This window comes from Centrocercus urophasianus, unplaced genomic scaffold (genome assembly GCF_019232065.1).
Source record: "Centrocercus urophasianus isolate 14NV4802_14NV808 unplaced genomic scaffold, USGS_Curo_1.0 seq_31, whole genome shotgun sequence".
NCBI classification, from domain to species: domain Eukaryota; kingdom Metazoa; phylum Chordata; class Aves; order Galliformes; family Phasianidae; genus Centrocercus; species Centrocercus urophasianus.
Genome location: NW_024884878.1, coordinates 10,075,338 through 10,095,339, shown reverse-complemented (window position 1 = coordinate 10,095,339; position 20,002 = coordinate 10,075,338). Strand labels below are relative to the sequence as shown.

Here is a 20,002-nt window from a genome sequence, read left to right as displayed (position 1 = left end):
AACATCTAACCTAATTTTCCCCTCCCTCAGTCTAAAACTGTTCCCCTTTGTCCTACCACTATCAGACTATGTAAATATTCTCCCTCCTGTTCACGAGCTTCCTTTAAGCAGTGGGAGCCACGCCATTCCCCTCGGGGCTTTGTCCAGGTGAGGACAAACCTCTTGCCTCCCATTTCATCCAGCTTACCCCCTCAGCTTTGTGCTCTGACCAGACTCTGTAAAACAGCCCAGACCTGAGGAAGAATGCACAGTGTGTGTTTCCAGCACTTGGGTTGTGTGGATGCAAGGGGAAGGTCTATGTTTTATGCTTGAAATGGGTTAAACACAGCCATTTTGTTGGACTTGTTTGCCCTCCACTTCTTGCCTTTGCCACTGATGCAAAGGTGAGGCCTCACAGCAGCTTCCCCAATCCTGCCTCTCTCCTGAGCCCACCCAGACAGCGAGAGCACCGGGAAAAGCCCCTTTCATCACAGTAATACTGCCAGACATTATAACTGAAAACACTTTATTTGACATCAGCAGTAAAATAGGAACATTGGACTATACATCCATTGGCATTTAAATGATAAAAATGCAAAAGCAAAAACATTTGCGAGAGACCTGCGAACAGTCTGGTACATAAGTAACACCCAGGGGAAAAGCTGCATGCTGGGACCCTCCCTCAACCCTGCAAGCAAACAGCAACACCAAGGAAACCCAGCATTGGTGCTTCCTCTGCAGCTATTTCTTGCAGGTGTTCACTGCTATGCACAGCACTGCTTTGAGTGTTGCTGCAGGAAGGGATGAACCACCCAGAACAGGTGGAAACTGAGTTCTGTGTAAACATGAGTGCTTGTAGAAAAGGCCCACAGGGACAATTTCAGGGCCCGGCTGAACCAAAAGCATTTCACCAAAAGAAGGAGCACAGCTTGTGCAGGGACAAGAGTTGGATACCACAGGCTGGTCCCCAATGGTGAAACAAACAAGCAGCAGCCCCAGCTTTGACATAGCATTTGTGTCGGAAAAGAAACAAGGCGGCAGTTTCCTGCTCCACCACTGCCTGCATGCTGAAAACCATTTTCAGGTTTCCTGGTTTCCCAGTTCCCATTTGTCCCCTCTTTCAAGGCACATCTGTAGACAGCTTCAATTGCAACACCAGAAGCAAGCGCTCAGACCACCTGCACGACATTGTGTGATTCCGGCATACAGCAAAACAACTCATTGCACTAACTTCTCCTAATCTCTAAATAATCAGAGGAAAGACAAACAAGCGAAAACCAGCACAACTCTCCGATGCAGAAGGCGGGCACTTTGCAGTGTGCAGGCAGGTACTCCACACTCACAGCTTCCAGCCTTCTGGAGCACAAAGGCCCGAGGCTGAACCAAGGTGCTCTCTCAGAGTCCCTGGATTGCCAGTAGGTGCTCAGTGGGGTTTGGTGCCGAGCTGCCCTGTGGGTGCAGGGCCCAGCCTGCTCAGAAAATCAGAACAAAACCACCAGCCTTGCCTGCATTTCAGTTACTGGTGCAGTCTGCAGGGTTCTGCAAATGGGTATCTGGCCTGGCTTCTGCAACACATCCTATTCTTGTACCCCCTTGTATCTGCATGCACCAGAGCCTTGACTGGCCAAAAGTCAACACACTTTCAATGCACTCTGCAAGCCTGCTCTCATGCCACGCCAAGCGTGGCCGGTGCAGCAGGTGCTGCCAGCAACCATGTGTGAGTGCAGGGGGTGAGCACGTGTCCAAAGCGACTCTGGAAGGGCAGCTGGGTACCTTGCTGTGAGCGTGGTCTGCGCATCCTTGGAGCCACTGCTGGCTAGGAAGAGACATCGAGACAATAGAGCAAGGCACTGTCCCCTGGCCCTGCAGGATCCCACCCCTGTAGCGCAAGGATTCAGCAAAACCTTCAGGTCCTACATGGTCCTAAATCCCCAAAAAGGAAGAGGGGAAAAAAGTCAAAGGGAAAGAAAAAAAGAAACAAAAGGAAACAAAACAAAAAAAAAAAAAGGCAGTGCTGAAGATGATCCCCAATACATGTGTCCCTGATTTCAACAGCCTTCAGCACAGGCCAACCAAGTGCAAATTGCTGTGATCGGAGCTGGCGGGCAGAACTCACCAGAAGGAATTAGGATTTCTGCTTCGGCAGAGGGAGCTTTACGCCGCTTGAAGCAGCTCCGAGGCCTTGGTGCCCAAAGCTTCCCCAGGCCGTGGATGGGAGCAGAGACGCCCAGCAGAAGGCAGTGCCTGCAGCGCTGCTCCGTGCCTCCGCGTGGAACCCCGGCACAGCAAACCTCTCAGCAGGCTTCAGAGCAAACGCAGCGCGGGCCCTGCCGGCACCTCCGCAGCCCGTGGGCAAGCAGCAGAGCACGTTCTCGTACGCGGTGACACAGAGCCTACCAGCCTGAAGATAAAGGAGGCCTTGAAGCGTATGCCATTATGCTGCACCCTGCTTTAATCTGGCATTAAATATACCACTTGCGATATACAAATTAGTTTAAAAAGTTATCAAAAAGTTACAACGACAATAAAAGTAATAAGTGAATTCAAGTTTTACACATGACCTTGCAAGCAGAATGTTGTTCTTAAGAACCTTGAGACCATGTTTAAATAGCGTGGCAACTTCCTACCACTGGTAAAAGTGTCTGTAAATTTTAAGGCTATCAATTCCTTGTGCAATTAAACCCATCTTCTCTTTCTGGGAAAAACAAACAAACAAGCAAACTAAAATGACCAACCAACCAACCAACCAACCGACGAGATCTTGCTCTGCTCAGGCAAAGAAAATCACACGCAGCAGGCAGGTTATGGGGAGCCAGCAGGTGCTGCGAGTCACCAAGAGCTGCCATGCATCTGTGCAGCCCCCAGCCCGTGCATGGAGCTCTCTGAGGGCACATTCTGCCTCAACTCACTCAGAAGTCTCTTCTGAGACCAAAAGAAATAGTGACATCCGCGGAATCCGCACTTGGTTATTCGTAATGCAGAGAAGACCTTTTGCTTTGGTCACTATTAGGAAAAAAAGAAAAAATAAAAAATAAAAAAACCCACGTAGTTTTGTCTCTCTTAAAAAGCAATCTAATGAAATGAGTAAACTTGTACAATTTTAGCAGCGTTTTAGAGTCCTTCATAAAATAAAACCAAGGAATGAATTAAAAGGAATGTTTCCATCCACCCAATTTAAAAAGCCTATCGTGGGCAGTCACTGCTGCTGCACCACAGCTGCAGCTGGTGAACTGACGCGGCACCAGCACTGACTGAACACGGGGAGCACTCTGGCAGATCAGATTCAACATTTTCTGGCAAAAAGAAGTATTTACAACTGTTTTGTACTGCTTCCGAACTTATAAAACAATGGAGGTGAAGTTATAAAAACAACCAACGGGAAAAGCCGTCGTCCAGCCCGTCTGGAGAGGCTCTGGCATGCAGAGAGGCCTCCGCGTTGTTCATCACAACCCTTACAAAACCCGGTGACACAAAGAATCCGCGAGCCCAGCGTCCCGGGCGCCGTGCCGAGGTCTCTGCCGTGCCGGCAGTGTCAGCTGCTGGGCGCGCCGATGGCCACTGTGATCCTCGTGTACAGAGGGAACCTGTCAGTCCTCAGCACTTCGTAGGAGAGCGAGTTCAAGCCATCGGAGCTCATCGTCTCCCTGGTGTGAGCAATTCGGTCAAACCTGCGGAGGGGAAAAGCAAACAAAAGCCTTTCAGCGGCCGCCAGCTCCCGTTCTTTTTGCCCTCGGGCGGCCCCCGCTCCGGGGAGCAGCAGCGGGCGTCAGAGCGCGTTCCGTCAGCACGCGGGCAGAGTCGCCGCGCTCTCCGCGCAGGGAAGCGAGGGCTGCTCCCCCAGCCGTGCTGCCAGCAACCGCTCGCGGCGGTTCACGGCACGCCTGGGAGCTTTGCACGGCGCGGGGACGGGGCTCGGGGAGCGGACACGCACCTCTCCGGGTTGGGCTCGTTCTTCCGATCACGAGAGTGGCGAATCATTCTGCATTTCCCAATGACGGCATCCGGCCGAGATATGCCCATGCCTTTGAAAACCAGCCTGCCAAAAGCAAGTCTGTTAAGTGACTGGGGGCAGAGAAGGGCTGTTCCAGCACCGCCACTGCCTGCTTTTCTCTGCTGCCGAGGTTTGCAGCTTTGCATAGGGAATGCAGACCTGCCAGCACCAGGCACCTGCTAAGCCACCCCACCCCAGGCAGCTCCACCAGCATCGATGCCGACCTTGCCCCATGCTTTAGGCTGGAATCTGAATGGGAGGCATCCAGTTCTTAACTGTCTGGACGGCAGCCAGCCGAGCATGCATCTTTCAAGACGTGGAAGCTGAAGTGCTGCGCTGGTAGAAAGCAAACCGAGTGGTGGTGAAACCACATGGGGAGGGGGCAGCCCATCAAACTGGTGTGCTCTCTACAGGGCACGTGCACATCATGGATGCCAGTGCTGGGAACGTGCTTGACTTCTTCCTTTCTTTATCTCCCTCTGTGTGTTTCTGTATAGGTCTTCCCACTGTGTGTATCTCCTTTCTGTATCTCCCTCTGTGTGTTTCTGTATAGGTCTTCCCACCCCAGAAAGCCAAATGCCTCAAAAGACAAGATACCACCTTCCTTGGTTTACTAGACAGCTGCAGGTCCCCAGCACTTCTGTTTAAGGAAGCTCTCCCTGAAGGTCAGGAGGGTTTGGAAAGCCCACAGAAAGGACCACGCAGGGTGTATCTCATAGTCCAAAGCTTCTCAAATCTGAGTTCCCATGATTATATCTCAAAGTGATTACCCCATCGTCCTGGGAACAAAGATAGCAACCCCACAGACATCCCCTGCCTTCACCTTCAGGCGGAACCGGGCCCAGCCTGCCCTGTACTAAGACATCCCACTTCATCTGACATCCCGGGCATTGCTCAGCCTTCCTCCTGATGGGAAGCAAAGGCTTCCAGCATGGGTTAGAGCTCCTTAAAACCTGACAGATTAATCCCTCCAGGGCACAAAGAGCCGCGCTGGCACTGTCAGGCTGCCACCTGCAGAGCCTTGGGATGGGTTCTGTGGCTGATGATCTTCTCCTCCCACTCCCACCATGCACCCCAAGCCCCCCTGAAGGCAGGTCCTGAGGGGTGGAGGTGCTCCAGCTGCAAGATGGGCACCTTTACCTGTTGTAAATGTCATCGTCTTCGCCGCCCCAGCCCCAGTAATTGTTTGGGAACCCATTGATCTTTGTGAACTGTTCTTTGCTCAAGGCAGACACGCCTCCAAAATACTGATTGTAGGGTAACCTGGAATTAAGGAGAACACACCATTAGGGGTTGCAGTGACCTCTGCCCCAGCCCATGGTCCAGCCACCAACCCACCAGTGAGACCCACTGGGACCCAGATCTCATCTGTTTCAGCAAGCAGACGTCTTGGGGCCCTTCTGCTCCAAGCTGCACCTGGCTGCAAGGAGAAAGCACAGGACTGCTGACAGTCTTGCACTGGGCGGGGTGTGGGTCTGGGCAGAGATAGGCTGGCCACGTGGGGCCAAACCCAATGCTCACTTAATAGATGAGTTTTTACACTCCCACGTGGAGATCTGGCATGGAAAAAAAGAAAGGAAAGAAAAGCCACAGCTGTGTTGACAGCAGCCTGAGGAACACATGTGCTGGCAGGCACTCAAGTTTGGTTCTGCCCCCAGACACCAAGGCAGGTCCCTCTGTGGTCTGAAATGGAACAGCCAAAAATACTTCGTTTTGCTCTCAAAATAACACCTGACAGCCTTTTCTAGCATCGTGCATGGCCCTCACTGTATGAGAATGCTTCGCTTTCCAGGGTGGGCAGAAACAAGAGCCATCTGACACTCTGAAACACAAGAAGGGAAGTGGGCAGCTGCAGGACGCCGGTCTCCCCGTTCCTCCCAGCCCTGTGTCTGCCTGTTCAGCCACTGTGCGTGGCAGCAGGTGGCTCTGCTTCACTCCCTGCTCCAAGCCACCCGCTCCCTGCAGCGACACGTGTGCCACAGCAGAATTTTCCAGAGATGTTTTCCCAGGCTTTCACTGGTAGGCAGGGATGTGCATTGCTGCACCCAGCCTACAATGATCATGGCAGCGTTAGGAAGGAAATGCCCCCCCAAAAGGCATCTCACCTAAATCCGAATTTATCCATGGAGACAGAAAGGTGCCTTGGTTGGCTGTAGCACTTGTAGGTGTTCCTGTCATCCATTGGGATCAGGTCTACATCGCTAAACACAAAGCACTCATAGTCATACTCCTTCAAAGCCTCCATGAATCCTATATTCAGCAGTTTAGCACGGTTAAATTCTTCATCTCCATCCTGGTTTAAAACAAATAAACACTGAATTAAGTAGTGGAAAACACCAGTCTCCTACCTGCCGTGGGGTTCACAGGCCCTTGGCATAGCTGGGAGGTGGCACTGATCTTGTTGCAGCTGTAGAGCAGCCACAGGGTCAGAGAATTGGGCCCAGCACTCTGCACAGAGGCATTTTGCAGCGCTTGCAGTGCCACACAGACGCAGCCAGCAAGTCACTGGGGTGGTCTCAGGTCCAGCAGTGGGGCCGTGCCCATGTGCACAGGGACAGTGGAGGGCCAGGATGGTTTGTCACTCAGCACAAGCTCTGACAGCAGCACCGCGCCCAAGCCCTGAGCAGGGAGCAGCCCGAGGCATGCTGAAAGAGACCGGAGCTTTTTGCCAAAACCCAAACTGCCAGCCCTCCCTGCTCTACCACATCCAACCTCCCCCTCTCCACAGCTTCAAGCCATGTCAAGCAAAGGACTGCCTGCCATGCCTGGCTCCAGCAGCATGTGCATGCATGCATGAGAGTGTGCAAATCAGCTCCCCGCCCTTCTACAGGTCTGGTGTGGGACACAAATCAAGGACAGATAAAAATAAGACAGCAGCCTCAAGCATCACTTTTACTTCCTCTCTTGAATGGCTGTGCTTGGTTAATAAATAATCTGTTTGGAAACTGATTAATCCAAACTGGTTAATGGCTCTGCAGCCTGAAAGCCAAAAATTTAACCATAAAACAGTTACAAGTATCTTTCACATGAAGGATTTACCATGCTAGTGTCAAACCACAGCTTTCAAAAGCTTTCATTGTCCGCCTGGGGCCTAAATGACTTCACAGGGAGGAGTGAACTTCAGCGGGGGAGGATCTGAGCCAGTTCTCAGCACCCTCACCTGAAATAAAAGGGCTCGTGCCTTTACCAAGGCGGTGGGAAGCTGATCACCATCATGCATAAGCAACATCTGTGAAAACTTGAGCACAGGAGGCAAAGGAAAGCTGAACAAAGGGGATGGGGAGAGGGAGCGGCTACAGCTGTGGGAACAGAGGTTTGGTCTGCGGGCAAAGGGGCTGCAGAGCCCACGCACAGCCTGCCCTGCAGCTGGGGCTCACAGCTGGCACAGCCAGGGTAGCCAGGAGCACTGACCCAGTGACAGGGAACACTTTGGGCCACGCCAGAAGCTGGGCCTCAGAAGCAATGCTCAGGGGCTCTCCTGCACCAGGAGCTGAGCTTGCTCATTTTGTCTTTGGCTGCTCTTCTCATCACACCACTTCAAGGCAAAGAGAGTGCTCCATGTTGGTTTTATGATCAGCAGAGGCTCAGCCTTATTTAACCCTGCCTCCAGGTGGCCTCTAACTCACCCAGGGGATACACAGGGATTAATAATTCTACCAGAAGCTGCACTTTCACATCTCTTGACACCACACAAGGGGTTTTGCTTTTTGGAGAAAGCCGTTTCGTAACCAAGACAATTAGGAAGCATCAGCATCTCTGCAGTCTGTGGGATTCAAATCTCTCCAAACTCCGAGCGGTTTTGCAGGTTTCCGACTCCGACTGACTCCCAGCTTTGTGACAGGAGACCTTTCTAGGCAGCTGCCCCATGCAGGTGGTGCAGGACATGGCACCACTGGTGACAGAAGAGAAGGTGAAGCAGAACAGAAGCAACATCCATCCCTGGCCTCGCTTGGCAGCTCCACGTACCATAGGTGCTCCTGCTCTCTGCCACATGGGAGGGGACCTGTTTGGACACCCTTTGGCCAAGAAGCATTGCCCTGAAGAACCGTGCAGCAGACTGAGGACTGCTGCTCCAACACTGCAGACAGCTCCAAGCATAGCCCCCGCTATTTACTACTTATTTCCTGGGCTTTCAACAAGAAAAGATGCAGTGCAAGCGTGTTTCTGCTGACTAGTTTTTCCTGGACAAATTTCTCCTTGCGATTTCCCTCCTCAGAACTCAACCCACATCAGAAGCCATTGCTTGTGCCCAGCACCAGTGGCTTTACTCCCTGTGTCTCTGCCAGTACATACAAACTTGTCCTCAGTCACTGATCCATGAGATCCTTGAGGCCAGCTGCCTCAACCTCACAGACCAGCACTGGCTGCTGCTCACACACGCAGAGGATCAGCCCTGGGAGAACAGCAGCCAGCTTACTTACTCCCATCGCTCACCTTTGCTGGACCCGGTCTGCTCAGCCAAACTCACCTAAGGACACTGCTGCCTTGTTTCAGTGTCAGTCACATCAGTGTACAGAACTGCCACTTGTGCTAACAGGCTTCCAAACCAGCGAGGTGCCATCTGAATGGTAGATTCACCCCAGTTTCATCCTGGTTTGTGCTCTGAGGTAGGAGACAGCTCTGTGATACCTGCTGCAGTTACAAAGCAGGGTGGAGGACCTGGGGATGCACCTCCTTCATCGTAATTCTGATGAACCTGATGAGTCTAAGGCAGGTGATGGCAAGGATGTGTTTTTGGTAGGCTATGAGGGAGCCATCACCCCCCTCAGGAGGCTGTCAGCCAAGTCAGGGATCCTCCAAGCCCATCTGATCCACACACATGCAATGCGCACATGGGCATCCACGCACCAGTCTTGTTTGAGCAGGTGGAAATAGATTTCCAGGGCCACAGGAAAGTGCCGAGAAAACCCTTGCTGCTTCTCTGTTGGGGTTTTCTGAAGTGCTGTGCACTCTTCCCACGGCAGCATGATCCATCTCTGCCCTGCACAGGAAAGACAGACTCCTGCACCCCTATACCAGGCACAAGAAGAGAACAGCTGCAGGAAAACCTGACCAGGGCTGGGCAGGAGCCGAGCACTGCTCCCTCTGTGCTCCACACCTGGGAAGCTCTGGTGCACCCTGCAAAATGACATGGATGAGCACAAAGCCCCCCCACACACAGACACACACACACCTTCACACACACATCCTCTCTGGAAAACTGCTAAGAAGGACACTACAGGTAAGGCCAGTGCAAAGTGGTTGGATAACTGGAGCTTGTGTCAGGTTTGGGTTATGCAGCAGTTGCACAATAACACATTTTCCACTGGCTCCTGTTACACACTGGGCATCTCAGAAACATTGCTCTGGCTTCAGCCAAGCCCTACTCTGATACATTCAGGCACATGGGGCCACTGTGGCAGAGATACAATGGGCTCAGGACAGAAACGCGTTGCTCCGAAAGGAAGAAGTTTGACATTACCAGTGCAGCAGTAGCAGGGCTCAAGCGCTCCTCTTTCTTTTTATGAGATGCAGAGGACAGAAGAGCACGTAGGCAGCGTGTAAGAATCAGATCACACAGTAATTCTCCTTGCTTCAGTGATTGCTTTGCTATAGACAGGATTAACAAGTAAAGGTAATATTTCCCCACTAGAAGGAAAAAAAAAAAAAAAACAAACAAAAAAACACAAAGGAGGGCAGATGCAAAGGGAAGGACAGACAAGAAAAAGAGAAAAGCAATTGTCAAGACAGCAGAGAAATAAGACTCTTTTCCTACCGTAATTCTGGCAGAATTAACTCATTTTCTGCAAATCTCTCCATTCCATGTTCCCGCTCACCCTTGAGACACACATCCAGCACTTTTACTACTTCTGATTCTGCTGCCTCTCCCAAATATGAATGACTTTTCAGAGGCACGCAGAAGGAGCGTGTTTACTTTGCAAATCCAGCAGCCTTGCTTGCTAACCTGCATCTGACCACAGATGCGTCCAGAACTCACACATCCAGTGTGCTAAAACTTGCTCCCACTCCAGCTTTGCCCAAGGGATGCATTTGAAAAGAACATTTGCTTAAACCCACTCTGCAAAGGTTTGCTTCAGAGAGCGCCGACGGCCTCGCAGGCGCAGCATCAGATGAGCCATAGGGCAGGGCAGTGCAAGCCCCGTGACACCAGCGCGGCGCTGCGGGATCAGGTTGCTTTCTGAGCTCTCCAAGCCCCAGAGATGCCACCAGCTCCCTTTGAGCAGCTGGCCCCGGGCTGCCAGCATCTCCTCCTGGTGTTCCAGGGAAGCTGCTGGCAGGCTCTGGTTCACTGAGATGGCCACTGCAAGGACTGCCATCCCAGCACATCCTCACGGCTGAGCAGCACCGTGCCCCGGGCAGACCTGCCAGATCAGGGGATTGGGATGGCCAATGCACCCAGACACGTTGGCTGATCCAAAAACTGTAGGAGGTACGTGTAAAGGAGACATGTTACTTCTCGGTGCTGTGAAATGGGCTCAAATAGGGCAGAAGAACCTGCTGGAGAGAGCAGCGGTGCTGGGAGCTGCCCACCCCACAGGCTCTGCAGATCAACAGAGCCGTGCTGCCCTGCACACCACAGCCCACACAACTGCCCGCATGTCCTCAGCTTTCCAACACCCAGTTATCTAACCACCACTGTGGTATTAACTAGGACTGAAGTACTCGGGAGTGAAACGTACCCTTTTTTCTCTTTAAGAAAGGTCTATGACTCCCAGACATTAAAAGGAAAAGAAAAAAAAAAAGAGAACAAAAAGCCAAAACCCAGAACTCCAGCAATTGTTCCTTTTCTGCTGTTTCCCCCCAGATGACCACTTACCTGCTGCACCACAGCACCCTTGTTTTGTCCATCCTGACACTCTGTGTGCTATTACTAACGTGAGCAAAAGCTGCTCAAAGGACTGAGCGAAATCCTACACCTTTACACCATTCCCAGGATTAGGTATTAATGCTGCCTGGTCACCTTAAAGATCTCTGCATGCAATTACTGAGGCATATGTGAGAGAGGAACACTTCATTTGGGTTGTGCAACTAGGAATTCTTTTCCTCCTGAACAATTAGAACCTCTTCAGGGTAAGCCAGGCTGCATGGGAGCAAAACACCCCACGTTTTCCATCAAAACCATCAAAGAAACATTGCTCCCATTCCATTTGTTGTGCTTCAGCTTCGTTTTTACAGCATCTCTAATCCCTGCCCACCAGCCCACTGACACTCAGGATAGAGCAGCCACTCCTCTGTTCCAGGGGGCACTGCCATAAGTGTTAAAAGCCTCACGTGCTCAGCATCTTACCTGGTTGATGACATACACTCCATAGTCTAGCTGCTGCCTTTGAAGAATCGGGTGCATGTAGTAGAGCCAGTACTTCAGATGCTCCTCTCGGTTTCGGAACGGGATGATGATTGCTACTTTCTGCAGAGCCCTGCAGTGCTTTGGAGCAAAACGACCTCCTTCCCTGACCTCAGGGTTTGTGCTCGCCACCTCCTCCAGGTTCACAGGCTGGGAGAACTCCACGCGCAGCGGTCCAACTGGAAGGAAGGCACAGCACAAAGCCAGTTAGCACATCCTGACGGCCACGCACCAGTTATTTCTCTGGGCACGCATTCTTAGTGTGCAGGCATTCATTATTACTTTTAAACACGCGTTTGGATCCAAAGGAAATCCCACTGATGCGTGGAGGTGTGAAGCTGGGGCCCACTGCATCCAAAGCAACCACACCTCAGCACTCAGGGCAAGCCTGCAAATGCTCAGTCCTGTGGTGCCAGACCCCAATGGACCCACGGAAGCTTGGTGGTTCCCAAAAACCCTCCTGTCTGCACTGCAGCCACACAGCCATGCTCTCTCCAGCAGTATCCTGGGGGGCAGAAGGGGGAGTGCTGCCCTCACATCATGCAGTGCAAGAACCAGGCACTTGGGATACAGCCCTGCTCTCCTGCCGACAGAGCAGATCACGCCGAAGCCGGCCACGTGCACAGCAAACAAAACCCCCTTTTGTTGTTTTTTCCTTACAGATACTTTCAGTGTTCTGCCACTGTGCCCATTACTTACGCCTTGTTAAAAATAAAATTTAAAATGTACCCAAATTTGCATGCAGGTTGGCAGTTCCCACACTCAGTTTCAACAGTGGCAGTTTTGAAACTGCCAGATCAATCTGTGCCAAAGCCAGCGTGTACAACTGAGAACCACTTGCAGCACACACACAGCAGCTCCTGGGATGCCCGATCTCCCACAGCGGTGGAGAAACTCCAGCTCCAACACGCAACTCCAGTAGCCCCACAACACACCACTCTCCACAAAAAGGTAATTTATCACTGGTGACCCCCAACAGTGACCCTGTGGCAGTGGGGGACACAGCGTTGGGAGGAATCTGGGCAGGAGGGACGGCGGGTTACAAGGCATCACAGCCCTCCGTGCCTCCTGCAGAGCAGCGATGGCCCCAGCAGCAGCAGCATGCTCCCCAGCCAAGCACACAGCAGCTGTGCCCAGGGCGGGTGCAGCAGGGGAACAAATGCTGCACGGCTTGGCTGAGTGGTACCGGATCTCCCCCTGGCTCACCTGGAGCAGGAGAGCCTTTCCTCACCTCATCCAACTGGCTGCAGAAAGGAAAGGATGGGCAACAAAACGCAGTCATGACGAGCACTAGATGCAGAAGATAGAATTAGCGGGCTTGGAGGCTGGAAAAGAGGCTGATGAGAAATTACCTGTGGCGCTCCCTTCCTCATCTCAATGAAATCAGCTTTAAATATATGTTCCAGTCAGCACTGCCACAACAACCAAGGCAGCGAGCGCTCCTCAACTACAGTTTTTGCTGCTCTAGCACTGAGGCAGCTGCTTCTAAAGTCAGTGGGATGCAAAGCACCAGGCCAATACACTTCACTGGTGTCAGCAGGAACAGCAAAATATGAAAGTCTGGGTGAGTTATCTTCAAATACGGAATGGCTGTAACAAACAGGCCTGCAACTCACAAAGCCACACACTGACAAAGAGCAGCAGCAAAATGCCACTCACACAAACTGATGCTGTCCACTCCTTATCTATTGGGACAAGCATTAAACTAAAGGTGCACGTACCCTGCACCTCCAGCAGTGAGCAGAGCCCTGCTCCAGTCTCGTTTCAAACCATTTTGGCTGCACTTTGGCCACCTGGGCAGTGAGTGTCCCTGAGGCCAGCGTTGCCCAACGACTCTGACCCAGGGCAAGAACCATGCCAGGAAAACACACAAAGTTTGTTGTGGCTGCTGTCCCATCAGCTAATGCTGCACCTGTGTGTGCTCACCGTGTCGACTTTCCAGCCTGCTTCTCTTCCTTCAGACTCTTCTGCTTCACTTCCAGATGCCTGCCTGACAATGGAGTTGCTGCTGTGAGCTGAGTCTCAGTCAAAGGCACACGTGTGACAGAGCAGTGTGGACATGCAATCCCAGCAACACGTGTAGCCCAGGGCTTGTAGGTGGGCACCTCTGGGATTCACAGTCGCACCACTCCATCACAGCACCTTCATTTCCACCCAGCCTTGCTGCACATTTTTAGCTAAAGAACACCTAGAAAACTTGAATAAGCAACTGCCAGAAGTTGGCAGAAGATCCAAAAGCACCACCTACCTACCATCCAAACAGCTCAGCAATTGCTAAAGGAGGATTTAAGAAGCCATGGTTGGGCAAGAGAGGGAGATAAAAAAAAAAAGCAACAAAACAAGAAATCAGCTATGCCATCATCCCGTCCCTCCCCCACTTCCCTCCGCCCCAATGTCTCTCACTGAAACATTTCTGCTCAGCTTCAGACAAAAGGTGCACAGGAAAAGCCCTGCGCAGGCACAGACAGCAGAGGAGCCAGTGTGGTTCGTACAAACAGGAAACAGGTTTTTAAATGAAGCAAAAGGTGAGGCTTGCAAAAAGCTGCAGGGAACAAAGCAGTCAAGTGCACCTCAGCAGCGCAATGTATCCTCCATATTCCCCACCACTACATGGCCACGTTTGCTACAACAACCAAAACTGCAGCTGTAGAGGCTGCCCGTCGCCCTGCTAACCCACGGGGCTGCCACAGGACCCTTGCAAAAGACCACGACCTGCTCAACTTAATGCTGTCATCAGTCTAACAGCTGTCCCGACCTCTCTCCTTGGGACACAAATGCCAGAAATGTGGGGAAAACTGGAGTGGCAACACCCTGCAGAGCTGCCCCGGTGCCTGCAGGAGGGGGGAACCCCAAAGGTCTCAGGATGCAGCAGAGTGGGCACGGTGTCAGCGGCCCTGCAGTCTGGAGATAGTGCTGAACGGCTCCTCTGGATAAACCAGCAAAGCTCACCCGTGTGGCTCAGGGTGGGCACAGATCTCAGATGCTTACTTCAGAGGGAGTGGAAACAAAAGTTCCCAGTGGGAAGGCTTGAAACGTGCTGCACACAGTGGGTGGGCGAGAAGGATTCTGACACCCCGGCAGAAAGCAACGCGCTCTGCTGCTGCCGAGACACGTGCACGCATGTGCTGCCAGGGCAGGCGAGCCTGTGCAGGAGGAAAGCTGGAAAAAGGAAGCAGCACTCGCACAGAGAAACAAAAAAGCCTCTTTGCAGGGCCTGAACAGAAAAGGGAAGAGCTGCTGACCGCGCCAACCCATTTCTTGCTGGGAAAAACAAAATGAGCCCCACCCCAGAAAGCTGGGCCAAGCCTTAGCTACAGGCGGGGGAGCAGAAGACACTGCAGACCCCAGACCCACAGGGCAGGCGTTGGCTGTGTCCCACAGCACAGGGGAGCAGGCCACGGATGGGTGCAAGCTCGCTCCTTCCGCCAAGGGCAGCATCAAATCTGTCTGCAGGTATGCTGGGGGGTAAAAAATGAGAACAGCTTCCCATCCCGCAGGATTTGCTTCCTTCGGCCAGCCTCTTCTCGCAGAGCATCCCCTCGCAGAAGTCAGCTCTGCCGGTATAAGGCCTGAGCCTGGAAGCTCAGCACATGCCCTCACCCATCCACCCCATGGGCCCCAGGAGGAAACGGGCTGAAAAATACAAGGGATTGCCACACACGTTGGCAGCAGCTGGTGTGCGCAACAGGGAGTTTATAGGATCAACCCTGCAACAGTTATTCAGAGCAAAAGTTACAAACCCAGCAACAAATGACACCTACTCCGATACAAGGTCTCGCACTGACGTACAATGTCTTTGAGTAAGAGAAAATATTGTCTTTTCCACCAGTAAGTACTCTGGGGAGAGAAGCAAAGCCCTGGGAGATGGCCACAGCCCAGCACACGCTCTGCGCAGTGGCTGTGCACCCCTCCCCCTGAGCAGGGCAGCCTGCACGCGATCGGCCTCACTTGCACTGGCACTCGCTGCGGGCTGCCACTGCAAAATTAAATTCCAGGCCCTTGAACTGAAAACTCTAAACAAACAAGCAGAGAGACTTCCCTGGCTGCTTCAATCAGAAAAAAAAGCCGATCTGCCTCTGCCAGGAAAACCCCACCCTGATGCAAGACGCATGAGCAGACAGACGGACTGAGACCTCCCCGACAGACAGAGCCAGCAGCAGCTCCTGTCCCGACCCTGTAGCCCTGTCCCATGCCCTCCAGCCTGGCTGCAGCTGGAGCTCCAAGGAGGGAGGCAGGCTGGCTGGCAGGGCAAGGTGAGACGAGAGGAACAGAAAGCTGCAGGGCCTGGGGCTGCCCCGAGCTCTGGAGAACAAGCACTGCTGGGAGGCAGCTGGAAAAGTTGCTGCAGCTCCATTGGCCACGTCTCACTGCACTGAGGAGGAGGTGGCTGCCGGGAGGGCCATAAAGCCCCTCCACCTCACAAAGCCAGGCCTCGGAGCTCCAGGCTGGGCCAGGAACTGAGGGCTCAGACAAGCTTGCATCCTAACGCAGCTTGGGAAGCTGCAAGTCTTTGCATCTTTCCAAGCATAACTTGGCCCAGTTTCCAAGAAAACTTAGTCTTGCCCCAGATCTGTGCTGGCAGGGAAATGAGCACGTTACAAAACACGGGATGTACAAAATGGAAAGCCTCCTCATCTCGCCTGCGCACCCCAGTTGCTGTGCCACGTCCCCAGAATGAGGACGACCACCCTTCCAAGACCTTTCCAGCCTAAGAAACAATCCAAACCATTCCCCAAAGTGACGCCAGGCTAGGGACATCCAACTGCTCCGTGCCAGCAGAGAGGCACAGCCCTGCTCCACACCGAGCTCCCCTGGCTGCCTCTGATGCCCCAGCTGGTGGGAGCCAGGCCTCAGTGCACACCGGATGGAGCCCAGCCAGGCCTGCTGCGTGCCAACTGGCACTGCCACCACCTGGAGATGCAGAATATCCACCCACAGGCTTCCACACTCAGCTGTGGAAGAGGATCTGCTGGCGTCCTCTATCTGCATCACCCACAGACACAGACACAGCAGGCTGTGCTGCAATCTGGCTGCTTCCAGGGCCAGCAGCTGCTCCCACGCTCCTTCCCCCTGGCCACGCTGCTCACAGAGGTGCCCTGCTGATGGTGGGAAGCACCCTTTTTGCCCAGAATGGTGACTGCTGGGAGAAACAGCTGGAATTTTTGTCTCTCCGTTGTCAATATTGCATAATTACTTCAGTGTGGTGCTGCCGTGTCTTCTAAACTTGTATCTGGGGCAGAAAGCCATACAGCAAGACGTAGCTCTGTGGCACGGCACGCTAGGGGCTCCTGGGATGTCTTTGCTCCCAGCGCTGCAAGTGACACCTCTTTGCCTGCCACCCCTCCGCCAACCACACCTGGTATCTAACTGCGGTCAGAAAGGGCCCAGGTGACAGCTGTGGGCAAAAAACAGCTCCATAAACAACACGTGCTCTGGGCCAAGCAGGACTTGAAAATGACATCCCTGAGACACCAAGAGGCCCGTCTGTGAGAGTCTGCTCTGCAGGCATCTGGCACCAAAAGATAAGCAAGCGCTGCTTTTGGATGAGCTCTTCCACGAGGTGATCTTCTACGAGCTGCTGCCAAAGCAGCTGGCCCCTTCCTCCCTCCATCCTACATGACAACAGCACCAGCACCGAAACAAAGGCCTGGAGGCAAAGCAAGAAATCATTTAACTTCTTTGAAGGCATGTCAGCCCACACAGACTAGTCCTGCTGAACAGCATTTATATTCTTCTTGAAATAATGTTATTCTGGATAAAGAACACTGATAAAGTACACACCAGTTTGGGGAACGATCACCTCCAGAACAAAGATGGGCTTCCTTTTGCCTTTCAGGCTTCTCACAGGCAGCTCTCAGCTGCAGCATAAATCCAGAACACTTTGGGAACGTCTAATCCAAAACTTACTGCATTACTTTCCCAGCCCTGGTCTACGCTTTCAAGTTACAAGTAATGGGAAGTGAACCATAAAGGCATATTAAATTCACAGGATCTCTCAGAGATTACACTTCATTCAGGTCATGCGTTTGCCCAGTAGCCAGACAGCAGGGATGCTGGGTTCTCACCCTGAGCATCACCAGAGAGAAGCAGCCAGGCTGCTGGCAGCAGTGTGTCTCTGGCTGCTCAGGAAGGCCGAGCAGCTCGGTCACACTTACCCTGCATGATTCATCACATGTCGTCCAGTGAGGGAGGGAAGAGAAAGAAGAGGAAATCCAAGAAGGAGGTGCTGGAAGAACGAGGCCACAGAGCCCCAGCTCACGTCAGAGCAGCGCCCTACGGCTTTGGGAAGGTGGGGATGCCAAGAAGATGAGAAATGCCTGTGGACAGGACACCATTACAGTGCCATGCTGATCACAGAGACATGAGCAGATCATCAGAACACAGAACTCTGACCGACATGAGGCACAGCAGGCCGTTTCACAAAAGTCATTTGCTGCCAGAATCAGAACCTGAACGAAGCAATCATACATGCAGTACTGCAGAGCAGTCGGGTTCCTCAATAACACGCTGGCTGCAGACCTGAGAACCACACGGGTGTCACACCTGCACCTGAGCACACCTCTGGAACTGGGGCTGCTGGAAACCATTGGATCCTGCACCACAAGGACCCTACAGCTCTGAACAACTGCAACCACCGCCCACAGCCTTACCGGGCCTCTTGTATGGTGCATGTGTTGCACTGAAAGGAACACAGAGGTGGTGTAGAATCAAATAATCATTCTATCGCTGAGGTTGGGAAAGAAGACCATCAGGTGTAACCACTGACCCATCAGCCCCATGCCCACTAATTAGGTCCCTCACAGCCACGCCTCCACATTTCTGGAACAGGTCTGGGAACAGTGACCCTGTGCATTCAGCTGACCGTCCGGACACTGATCTGACAATGCTCTGAGTCCTGGGGACGGCAACTCTCCCAGCTTCCAGCACTTCAGAGTGGCCGGGAGGACCATGGCGAGCGAAGATCGCTCAGAGCAAATCGCTTCAAAGGGGCAGCACACCCCCGCGTGCGGCCCGACTGCGCAAAGCAATTGAAGGGGAAAAGTGAAAGACACGAATCAAAATCAGCAGGAAAAAAAGAAACAAAAACCAACAACAACACAGTCCCTTTTAACGACCTCAAAACCGCCTTCTCGAAACAACCCCGTCATTTGCTATTCAGATGCTTCGATGCAGCTGACCAGCGAGCACCGAGTGAAACTCCGAATTTCGGCGACGGTTTCGCTAACAGAAAACCACAGGGAACTTCTCGAAAGTCTTTTCTACCCGCTGCGATCCCATAAGCGCGCGGCGGGGCGCGGTGCTGCCCACCCTCCATGTGCAGAGGCACAACCGGCGGGACGCCACGTATCGGAACGCCGCACCGCGGGTCCCACTGTGCGGGGAGCGCCGCTCGGACCCCGCCCCGCGCGCAGCCCCTCCGCTCCCTCCGAGAAGCGAGCGCTGCTCGCGGCGGAGCCTCGGGGAAAGCGGAGGATGCTCGACGCAGCCGCGGCGCAGTACTCGGAGGGGGTCGGGCGCAGGAAGCCGCGCCGCGCCCCGGGCAGCCCCCACCCGTCCGCCCGCCCGGCGCGCTCCCGAGCCGTCGGGGCCCCGTCGTCGAGAGGCTCCGGGGCTACGCTGTCACGGCCCGCGGAGGGGCGGGGGGCGGCACTCACCGAGCAGCGGGGACGGGTCGGGGCACGGCCCCGGCGCCGCCGAGTCCGGGCGGGTGTCGGACTGCGCCGAGACGGGCCGGAGCCGGGCGGCGAGCTGCGGCGGACGGGAGGGCGGCAGCGAGAGGTTGGCGGGCGGCGGGCGGCGCGGCGGCGGCTCGGGACTGCGCGGCGGCGCCAGGGAGCTGCCCGCCAGGTAGTAGAGCAGCGTGGCCGAGAGGTGCAGCGCGCAGAAGGCTACGAGGAGGCGGCAGGCCCGCTGCAGCGAGGTGCCGGGCAGCGCCGACTCCTTCATGCCGCCGCGCTGACGGGGACCGCCGCGCGCCCCGCGCCGCCGCCGGGGACGGGATGGAGTCGGGGCGGGTGCGGCGGTGGCTCCGCCCGTTGGGGGCGGCCCTGGGCCCCCCGCCCCGCCCGCAGTCTCTGCCTCCGCGCATCCCCGCGACCCGCGGGGGGCGGTGTTGGGCCGGCGGGAGCCGATCCGCTCCGTGGTCCCGCTGCCCCCGGCCCCGCGTGTCTTCTCCCGGGTAACAGCGGTGGGTCTAGGGGGAGAGGGCTCAGGTTGCACCGGGGGCGTTCAGGTTGGATGCCGGGAGCGGCGAAGCGTTGGCGCGGGCTGACCGCGGATGTGGTGCGGTCACCACGCTGCTCTCAAGCCCCTCGGAGATGCGGCACTGAGGGACATAAACAGTGGGCGAGATGAGGTGAGCTGGAGTTGGACTGGCTGATCGCAGCGGTCTTTTCCAACCTCTGTGATTCAGTGATTCTATGAAAAGCAGCAGGACGTGATCTCAGTGATGCTGTGCTGACAGAAGCAAAATAGGAAGAGAATGCCTGCTGCCTCAGTGAGTCATTGTGGAGGCTGCACCCGTCTATAAAACATGAAGTGGTGTGCCATCTCCAGGAGCAGTCTGGAATAAGTACAGTCCAACTTGCTTGGGACAGAGGAGTTATGTTTATCTGGCACAACAAGGAGATCAGATCTCAGCATCAGGCCTTTGACATGGTCCCCCTCCACATCCTTATCTCCAAATT

General features: G+C 54.0%; 1 protein-coding gene across 1 annotated transcript; it reads right to left on the bottom strand.

The window, feature by feature from the left end:
* Positions 1 to 488: 488 nt before the first annotated feature.
* On the bottom strand, positions 489 to 19,270 carry B4GALT1 (beta-1,4-galactosyltransferase 1). The gene is made up of 6 exons (XM_042829478.1): positions 18,971 to 19,270; positions 11,259 to 11,494; positions 6,076 to 6,263; positions 5,111 to 5,233; positions 3,911 to 4,015; positions 489 to 3,647 (listed from the first exon to the last, which is right to left on the bottom strand). The coding sequence occupies exons 1-6, from the start codon at positions 19,260 to 19,262 to the stop codon at positions 3,512 to 3,514; spliced, it is 1,080 nt and encodes a 359-aa protein (XP_042685412.1). The 5' UTR covers positions 19,263 to 19,270; the 3' UTR covers positions 489 to 3,511.
* Between the last annotated feature and the right edge of the window lie 732 nt (positions 19,271 to 20,002).

Coding starts and splice junctions, on each gene's coding strand:
- B4GALT1 (XM_042829478.1), bottom strand. CDS start 19,262: ATGAAGGAGTCGGCGCTGCCCGGCACCTCGCTGCAGCGGGCCTGCCGC. Junction 5,234..6,075: donor ATGGATAAATTCGGATTTAG/GTGAGATGCCTT, acceptor CCTTAATTCCAG/GTTACCCTACAATCAGTATT. Junction 4,016..5,110: donor GACGATGACATTTACAACAG/GTAAAGGTGCCC, acceptor TGCTTTTGGCAG/GCTGGTTTTCAAAGGCATGG.